At 40.2% G+C, this 10,424-nt stretch overlaps 1 protein-coding gene across 1 annotated transcript in view; it reads right to left on the bottom strand.

Annotated features, from left to right (window-relative positions):
• The window catches only part of Ibtk (inhibitor of Bruton tyrosine kinase), a 65,565-nt gene that overhangs the window by 22,729 nt on the left and 32,412 nt on the right, over nt 1-10,424 (bottom strand). The window contains exons 16-21 of the mRNA XM_029481964.1: nt 9,111-9,228; nt 8,034-8,094; nt 7,443-7,564; nt 4,236-4,348; nt 1,959-2,107; nt 422-582 (exon numbers count right to left, since the gene is read on the bottom strand). Coding sequence (XP_029337824.1) covers nt 422-582; nt 1,959-2,107; nt 4,236-4,348; nt 7,443-7,564; nt 8,034-8,094; nt 9,111-9,228 — 724 coding nt within the window. The remainder of the gene's footprint in view (nt 1-421; nt 583-1,958; nt 2,108-4,235; nt 4,349-7,442; nt 7,565-8,033; nt 8,095-9,110; nt 9,229-10,424) is intronic.

Raw genomic sequence — 10,424 nt, forward strand, 5'->3', positions numbered from 1 at the left:
CTAGGCCCCGGCCTAGTCTCACAAGAGACATGTTTTTGTTTTGTTTTGTTTTTTTGGTTTTTTGAGACAGGGTTTCTCTGTAGCCCTGGCTGTCCTGTCACTTTGTAGACCAGGCCACTTTGTAGACCAGGCTGGCCTTGAACTCAGAGATCCACCTGCCTCTGCCTCCCGAGTGCTGGGATTAAAGGCGTGCGCCACCACGCCCGGCCATGTTTTTGTTTTAATTCTAGTGATAATTTGTTTGGGTTTTGCCTGTTTGTTTTCTAAAAGAGAAAGAAAGAAATCAGGCACAAAGTTAGACGGGTACAGTGGTGGGGAGGATCTGGGAGAAGATAAGAAAGGGAAACCATGACCAAAATGTAGTGTATGAAAAAAGATATTTCAGTGAAGATAAATTTAAAACAAGAAAAGAATATCCTACCTGCAAGAGCCAGCAGCCCAACTGGAAGAGGCTGCAGTGTCCACTCTGTTACTGGGGATGAACTGGGGAGCAGACTTAGTTGTTGGTGATTTCTCCCATGGCTTTACATCTTCCCTAGTACATGGAGGAGGTATACCATTCACGTATGGCTTAGCTTTCCCCTGCGAGAAAACAGGAGAACTAGGTAGCAGTTAACAGCAAGCACCGGGCCTCAGAGCTTAGAGGGCAGTGACACTCAACCAGGTAGCACTTTCAAGGTCTGCGCCTCCAAGCCCACTGCTTATGCAGCCCCACCCCCAATCACTTACTACCAGCTAGCTACTGTGGACCCAGGGAAGGAAATGCACACACATTAAACTTCTACTTAGACAAACAGCAAACAAAATTAAAATAANGGTAGTGCATACAAGATATGAGGCAGCAATATTAAAATACGTATTTTAGAAGTAAAATTAACTTTAGACTCAAAAATTTGGTACAAATTTCTTGTAATTCACTTGGTGATATAGAATGTTAAGTAAAGTGGCAGTAAATACTGCTGAATTCCACTGGGTCCTAATGTCANGAAAGGCTCAGAGTGGTTTGAAATGGCCTAGGTACTGTAAAGAGAGTCTTCTATTCTCACAGGACATTCATTACACGGCTTCCACCTTCCTTACACCTCCAACAATTTCCCTCAAACTTCTACATTAAACTTGAACTTTCGGTAAGAAGAGTAACTTTATAGTCTCAGAAATTGTAGGTATAGCCAGGTGGTCATGGTTCGTGCCTTTAATCCCAGCACTTGGGAGGCAGAGGCAGCAGCACTTTGATCTCTGAGTTTGAGGCCAGNCTAGTCTACAGAGTAAGTTCTAGGACAGCCAGGGCTTCACAGAAAAAAATCCAGCTTGAAAAACAAAAACTGCAACAAAAAAATGTCTAGCTGCCCCAGTATGTTTTACGAATGGGGCAAAGTCTCAGGGATGATTCAGTTTCTAAAACTGCAGCTGTACTCCTCCCTGTGGAGAACAACTACAGAGCAGGAACTCAAGGGCATCTAAGGAAGCTCCAGAGCCAAGCGGAGGAGCCCTGCACTTANGCCAGCCTGACAGCGGAACAGCTTTCCCGCTGGTTGTGTTCCAATGAACAGGGTGAAAGAAAGATACCAGAATTTGAAAGCACTCTTACTTTCAAAATCATTTTTATGATAAATTTTATCTCATTTTAATAGGCACTTTCTGAAATATTTCTGAAATTTGGCTGCAAATATACTTTTCAATGTCTATTCAATAATACTATATTCTATCAATATATTTAGCATCAATATATTTTACCTGCAAAAAGATTAGAAATGAAGTTCATAAAGGATTCAAAGCTACATAAAAATTTCTATAATTAGAATAACTCTATAACACAGGGCAAAAACTAACCTTATACAGATTATTTCTTTGTTAACACCAGGGGAGTATTTCAAAGTTTGACAAAATGTAACAAAAATGAAGGTAAAATGTCGGCACCTCTAACCATGAAGGTGAGGGAACAAGGCTTGGAGACCAACCTCAACCTTATCCGAATGGAACCCTGCTGTAAAGTCGGGCGACTGGAGGTCTCTGGGACTAGCNACTCCTGCATAGCTTCCTTCNGAATCTGAGGTCAACAATTCTGGAAGAGACTCCACAGAATTGGTCTTTGCAGACTTTAATAATCCTAAAATATAAAATAAAATAAATACACTTTAGCCACAGACATATTAAGCATATGTGTTACACTCAGTGAGGGAAAGCAAGAAGCTTGTTGATCCAGATGGTAATAAAACTTAAATTTCATAACACCATATCAGCACGCACTATTTAAACTAAGGTGACCTACCCTAACCCTGATTCCTATGAAAGAGATTGTAACTGTTTATTCATCCTAAGTACCTAATAACTAATCAATAAGAACCAATGACACAGAGCTCCATAAGATCTGCTTTGAAGGGAGTGGGGTGGGTAGGTGGGGGACACCCTCATAGAAGGAAGGTTAGGGGGGATTNGGTGGGGGTCAGGAAAGGGGATAACATTTGAAATGTAAATAAAGAAAATATCTACTATAAAAAAAAATCTGCTTTGAAGAGGTTAACCTCCTTCCTCAGGAAAGATAAGAAGGGAGAAGAGATGACTGGCTTCATACCAACAGTACCCTGCAGAAACCTCCCTGCACAAAAGCCACTGTGCTGTGCAGGGAGGCAATGGCTCCACTGTGAAGATGAAGCACCTCAGGGTCTCTGGGGTGCACAGTCAGCCCCATGAGCACAGNCTCCTACTGACCCCAGCAGAGGGCCGGACAATTTGTTTTCTGTAAAAACTCTGTAATTTGCGAACTTTATGAGATGACCTAGTATCAGGTTCATCACAAACATAGTAAACTGCTACTTGATTTCAGGTGATAATTCACACATTTCAAATTAATTAGAACCTAAATGAAGTGTCAAAAGAACCTTGACAATGTAGACCTTATGTGAGCTGTAATATCTATATGACTAATTAAAATGCATCAAGGATGCTGTCTCTTATACACTCAGAAGTATTGTTCTTTTAAGGAAATCGCCATTAGTAAGAATTTGACCGGGCTGGCGAGAAGACTCAGAGGTTAAGAGCACTGACTGCTTTTCCAGAGGTCCTGAGTTCAATTTCCAACAACCACTTCTGATGCCCTCGTCTGAAGACAGCCACAGTGTACTCAAACACATAAAATAAATAAATCTTAAAACAATCATGGCAATAACATTCAAACTTTTCCTCACTCTCATGTATTTTAACAAAATTTTCATCTCAGATATTATACTTGAAACTTGTATGCTTTCAAACCCCATTAAAATCAAGAGAATCAAATGAATGATTAGCACAGCAAGCAAATATCAAGTACCTTATTTGTAAAAAAAAAAAAAGAAAGAAAACAATCCTTTCTTTGCCTTGTATAAAAGGGACACAAGGCAGACTGCCTGTGANTGATGTGATAGAAAATACATTGTGTCAGATTGTGTCTGACTGCCATATGCTAACACTCCTACCACCGAAAGCCATACAGTAGTCTCTACAAACAAAAAGCAAGAGAAACTTAGCTAAGAGAAACTAACAAGCAAAGGCAGTGTGAAATCTTCCTAGAGCAACAGACATCTTAGTGGCTAAAACAAAGCTCTAAAACCATGCTAAGTAGTCCTGGAAATCGGATACAGAATCTAAGGCTGGATAAAGCTAGCCAACTGTGCTAAACATCTGATACTCATATTGGGTTTAAATGAGAGTGCTAAGAGAGTCATCTTATAATATTTTTGAGAACATCACATCTGCAAAGTATTCCAAGTGGATCAGCTACAAACAGCTTTGGTCAGTACACCCCTGTATATGTGGAATGTTTAGAGAGCCAAGTAGGCAATAAGCAACTGTGTTTCTAAGAAAACATAACTTGTACAAGCTGTAGCAAAGGGAACTCTGGCCTGACATGAATGTGGGCCAGGGTCAGTCCTCAGAACCACACAAAGGAAAGGGTGTGTTCGAGAGAAGAAAGAAAATGTGGCAACTAACATTGACTCTAAATGGATTATAAAGGTGCTCATAATGTGTGTATGCACATGTGTGTGCCTGCATGCATCTTCTACAGTTTCAGTAAGTAAGCAAAGATTTTCAAAATAAGACTGATACATGGAGCAGCAAGTAAAGGCTCTTGCCACCAAGAACGATGACATGAACTTGATCTCTAGGAACCACATGGTGGTGAAGGAAAGAAATCACTCCTCAAAGTTGTCCTCTTGACCTCCACACACAGAGACCAGGAATGTGCTGAACACACTAACCTGCAGACGGTGGACTCTGGATAACATCTGAAAGGGTGTAGCCTCCTGAACTGTCTGAGCGCTTCCGTGGCTTCTTTTTAGCTCTTGTTTTCGCCTTCTTGAACATAGTTTCCCTAGGAAATCAAAAGGTAAAATCAACAGATGAAAGAGTTTCATCAAACAGAAACCATGTAAGGATATGCAGGCACCAGCTATACATACGCACAGGAAGGCCTGGGCGAATCACTAAGCTCACTAGATGATACATCAGTGGCATCTATCCCTTGCTTTAGTGCCAGCAGTGTTAGGGAAGTTAAAGACCCTAGTACTGGCTACAATAGTCACTNAAGAGCAGCACTGAGAGTTCTAGGTGACCATGTCACCACGAGTCACTACAAGGGCTACCAAGTGACAGAGAACACAAACGAGTTGAGACACACCCACTTCCACTGACACTTCCCCAAGAACACCAAGTACATTTGATTTGAGATGTGGGCCTAGTCACATATATACAGCATTCTACAGAGCTGCCCAAGGATCCCAAGGACGGGGGGGTCTTTCAAGTTCATCAAGACAAGAATGAGGACACACATCTGTACCAAGAGGAAGTGAGAAGGTGAGAAGAGCTGAACAGCATCCTGGCTATGATAAGGAAAACTGTTGTCAAGAAGGGCTGAGCCACCTCTACTCACAATAAAGCCTTTACAAAACAAACGGCAAAACACTGCAGTTACATGAACTATAATCTTCAAATAGAAACACAACCAGTGTGCGTGCGTGTGCATGTGTGTCTGTGTGTGTGCCTGTGTGTGTGTGTGTGTGTGTGTGTGTGCGCACACGCGCTGTATGCTTGTGAGGGCATCGAGGGCCCTGCTCCATTACCTTCTACCTCATTCACAGGAGACAAGATCTCTCATTAAATCTGAATCTCCCAAGGTTTGCTTTTATTACTTCATCCCAACCCCCGAGCCTCCTGCCTTGAGCCTGCAGCCTGGCTGGCCAGCAAGCCCCAGAGATCCTCCTATGCCTCACCGCCCAGTACTGCAGGATTACAAGCATATGGCCAGATTTGGTATTTAACAATGAGCTGAGGTCCCACCTCCGCTCCTCATGCTGTAGAGTAGTGTTCATTCCCATGGAGCCATCTTCCCAGCCCTTGTGGTATTTTTTAGAGCATTTGAGTAAATGTTTCACTGCTTGAATTAAGTACTATGAATCAGTAGAGGGAAAGTAGATATCTGTGAGTGGCAACAACTCTCTTGTTTTAATNAAATGTCTAACATCTCATTATATACTATATCATACAAGTCAGCTTTGAACACACCATTTTTTGGCAGTTATATGAGTTAATTAACTCAATGTTTATAGGTTTTAAAATTTCAATATCATATGTGTTATATATTTAAGGATGATATGTCAAAATTCCATTGTTCAAAATGATATCACATATCTGAAAAAGAGTTTAAAAAGTAATCAAAAGAATATTTCTGGAACTCAAGAATAATTGAGGTATTATTATAGTTGTTTGTCTAGAGTAAATGACCTTCACACCCAAGACTTTACACTGCAAATTATTTGTCCCCCAGAAATAAATAATTGTGTAACTAACTAGTGTGATCCTATAACACCAATTAGTTATTTATTCTATGTAGAGGTTGCTAAAATTGTTAGGCAACACATTTCGTTGAGGAACTCTCAAATATCACTTTTGGGNTCTAAATATAAAATGGGGATCTGTCCTCCCACAGATTCACATATTCAAAGTGATCCCAGATGGAGCAAGGCGCATAAGCAGGGTCACAAAAAAACCCTGGATAGTAAGGACTCCAATTTCACCAATGAATTAACAAATTTATGAGTGCCCATTGTAATGAGATATTCAGAAGGACAAAGAAGGTCACTGGGGCATTCTTGGAAGCATATCCTGGCCCCTCGTAGGCACAATGCTTCTGTGCTCTGTGTAAGGAGTATCCTTGTGCTACTCCATTGCTGATTTTTCTACCCCAATATCTTATTTCAATCCAGACACAGCATTTAATGTCAAGAATCTCCTGTCTCAAGTCTGTATACACAATTCTTAACATTTATTCTTTCCTTTGTCAATAGGGTGGGGTTTCTGCCAAGGAGAGGAAGGAGAGAGAGAGAGAGAGAGAGAGAGAGAGAGAGAGAGAGAGAGGAAGAAAGACTCAGATCTGCAGCGAGGAGTAAGGAGGAAGGAATTCTTGAGAGTGCAGCAGAGACATGGAAGACCTAACTTCAAGGATAACTGAGATCATGGCTGGGAGGGAGCNACATGAGCTTAGGGGTTAAGGCAGGACTGCCGGAATTGAGGTGAAGCTTTAAAATATTAAAAACAACATTTCCGCCCCTTCTCTCTCTGGGCCTAAAGAGGTGAGCAGCCCTGCTCTGCCAGCACTGCTGTGACACTCTGCAAAGCAACCAGCCAGATATGGACAAACTGCAGAAGCTGGACGTTCAGACCTTCACCTTTACCTTATTTCTCCAGGAATTTTTGCTTGTTTCTTTGTTTTTGTCTTTTGTTGTTGTTATACCAAAAAGCTAGTGTAGTCACCATCGACTGAAGCAGTTAGGGTCTGTAGAGAGGACACTAAGAAAATACCAACCCATCTATGATGACTGCATTACTCTCTGGATCCTCTCTTGCCCACTCTCCCAAGTACCATCCTGTAGTCATCAACCAACGCGGAGGAGACNATCACTCGGCTGAACAGGATTCCCAAAGGGAACGGAATCCACTTGTCCTAACTGAGATGAGCCTGGCTGCTGTAACTTCCAAGCCCTTCCAGAACTGTTTCAGTTTGTGTGGTCATTACCACAGAGCGGCAGTGTTCCAGCTGCCAACAGCAGCCTCACCTCCTGACCACCTCTCGCACTTTCCTGGTCTTCAGGCTGTAGTGCAGCTGCTTGCTGTTTAAAATGTCTTTACCATAACTTCAGGAGGTCAGAAGACCATTAAGACAAATCCACTTAACTAACCTGTATTCTCTCTGAAGGCTACAGTATTCTTATACTTAGGTGTTGAACATTTCAGATTTAAAATATCAATTATGTATGATTACTTTACATTATATCAAAACTAAAACTGCACATTCATACTTCCCATATCAGAACTTCTCAATTTATAATTCTAATGTTAATATAAAACTATCAGGTGTCCAACAGTCTAACAAGAAAAAGGGGGAAAGAAAAAAAGACAATAGAGCTTACGAGTAATTTGGTTCCATGCTTATTTCTTCTTTAAAAAAGACCTCTCCGTCTTCTACTTGCATATAGCTAATATCTGGTCCATCTTGATACGGTGTAATGACTCTTCTCTCCATTGCTGGAATCTACAGTATGAAAGATAGAACTTTGTCAATACGAAATTTGTAATGACTTCCAAAAACTGATAATACCACTAATGTCAGGTGACAGGATGCCTAATGATGCACAAAATAGAATGGGAGAAGAAAATTTCAAATAGATTAATTAAAAAGCATTATTACATAAAATTTCTGGGGAAATTTTAATCTGTCTAAGCGCAGACTGGTCCATCTCTCAGATGTCGTGTAAGTCAATGCTCTGGACTGCCCTAACCTTTGCCAAAACTGAATCCCAGAGACTTCCATTTTAGAGACATTTTAAGAGATGGGTTAATTTTACTATGTCTTCAGTTTTGATATTTGCACTTTTCTGTAGCTCTTAATGTTCTAATTTTTAAAACATAATGCATTTGCATTCATTATGAATTTACTCCATTGTCACTCGGGTCTAATACCCTGTACTGAGGAATCTGCACTGAGGAAACAAATATCCTACCATTTTTCGGTAGAATATGGAAAGGTCCTTCAAAACATCCTCACTTAAAACATCCAGAGACCTGAAAAACAGGGGAAAATTCTTGCTTAAGACTCAAATGATTTAGCAGCTATCAAGACTTTTAAGCATGTTTATTTCAAACTGTCAAATAAGGAACAAAGTTCTTTGTCAAGTTTATATATACTAGCTATTAAAATTCCTTTTGGAAATAAATGTAGTTATATTATGTATTTCGGGTAACCAGAAAACATATTCTATAAATATCTTGATAAAACTGAAGCAAGTGNTCATTTCTCAACCTTCATTTTCCACAAACTATAGCACTTGTCTGTACAGGGAATACTGTAAGGATAGCATCTGGCTTAAGCATCAGAGTATCCAGGTTCCACCTAGCATTACCACAGCTCCAATCACCTCCTGACTGTGAGCAGCTNGCTCTGCTCCTGAGTCTTAACATCTTCAAGTATAAAATGATGTTTGGACTACATCAAGTATCTTCAAGATGTCACAGGTTCCAACAGGTACTTGAGTCACCAATGAAAATCTAAGATAAGGTTTACATTCATTTTTATGTATGTGTACATATTTATCTATATAGTTGTTTTATACATACAAAGTGTGTGTGTATACATGCACATACAAACTGTTGTTTTTGAAGCTATTTCTACAACTAGTAGAAAGCAACTTTCATATTCAAATCTGTATCATATCAGTTTTCAACAACTGTAGCATAATTAATTACATTAACTTGGAATGCTATGTATATTTTGAGACAGCCTCCTTTTCGTAATATTTACATACATGCTGTTTTCACTCTTAGCAAACATATACCTGATAAAGAATTACATAAAATGTTATGTTTGTCTACTCCTATAAAGCTGTCTCAACAAAAAACAATTTTTAAATCGCTGTTAGAAGTTTCCCTGGTCCCTCAAATCCTCAGNGCCAACTCCTTAGCATTTCTCAAACTCCTTCCATCCAGATAAACACATGATTCCCTTTTAAGGTCCAAGTGCATCTTTTATTTTATATAAAAATCTGCTTGCTCACGTCATACAGCAGAGGGACCCAACCAACCTTGCTTCAAGTAAAGCTGCCATATTCAGTCCTATGAACTGTAAACAAGAGAGCTTCAACTGCCCAGCATTGTACAGTGCTGCAAACTCCAGCAGCATTGCAGCATTCTTAAGGGTAACTGCAGAAAAAAAAGAGATTGCAAAATTAGATGGAGGTGAATTACTTTAATAAGTGAAATACTTGCATTTCTAAAGTTACAAGATTTCAACATTTAAAACAAGAAAACAAAAAAATGACTGCTGGGGTAAATGTAGAAATGAGTTCCATTATAGGATGCCAAAGTATTTTAACTGGCTCATTTTGAGGAGACAAAATAAGCTTGCACACACAAAAAATTTAGAGAAAACAAAATAGAGAAGGGGAATTAGTGTTAGCTGAAAGCTAGTGAGACCTATTGCTGTTCTTCCCAACAGCCCTGAAGAGTTCTCACTTTCATCAGTGAACAACTTTCCCTTTCATTCAGAGAGTAGAGTAGTTAATCTTTCCCTAACACTGAAAAATAAAGGTGGACAGGGTGGTGTACACCCTGCAATTCAAGCATGCAAGAGGCTAAGGCAGGACTGCGTACATCCCCCGAGTCTAGAANGCACACAAAGACCTGCTTTGGAACCAACAACAAGAACAAACTAAACCAAGCATTAAGTCTAGGAGAAACTGATAAATTCATTCTAAATGCTGACTAGTCTGTATATACAAAAATACATCTACATCTTACTGCGGTATTGTCCCTCCCAGTGCATAAGATTATACAAGAGCCCAAGTCTAGTAATGTTAAGTAAGTGTTCTACATGAAGTGCTGTTTTGCTAGAAACCCTCTAAGAATATTCTACCTGCTCATAGCTACAGCTACCTAAAGGTTTCACCATCTTATTCATACAGAGTTTCCAGCCAACAGAAGAACAAAGCTGTCTTCTCCCATTTCTTTTTTCTTTCTCCCCTACACTGTCAAAACTTGCAATTGCAGTCACCATGTCTCTGCCTCCCTCTAGGCTAAAAGTGGCAATGATGATGAAGTCACCTCACAGCACAGAGAAGCTTTCCTCGACCTGCTTAGCTGAGAATGATGTGTGCAATGAATGCCTCAGTGAGCAGGCTCCCAGGGAACCCTTCTGCTAGGAATGTATTTACCAGTAGACACGACACAGCAAAGCAAGAACACCCAGGTCAGCAGAAGCCCCTGAGCCAATGGAAATACCCATGCCATGGCAAGCTCTCTGCTGCAGCATCTTTTCTTGCTCGTGGAAAGAAAAGCTGGGCTGTTTTCCTATTCTAACCAAGGAGCAGACAGTTCACAGCACTCAAGGGAAAAAAAAA

This window comes from Mus caroli, chromosome 9, assembly GCF_900094665.2.
Source record: "Mus caroli chromosome 9, CAROLI_EIJ_v1.1, whole genome shotgun sequence".
Lineage (NCBI taxonomy): Eukaryota > Metazoa > Chordata > Mammalia > Rodentia > Muridae > Mus > Mus caroli.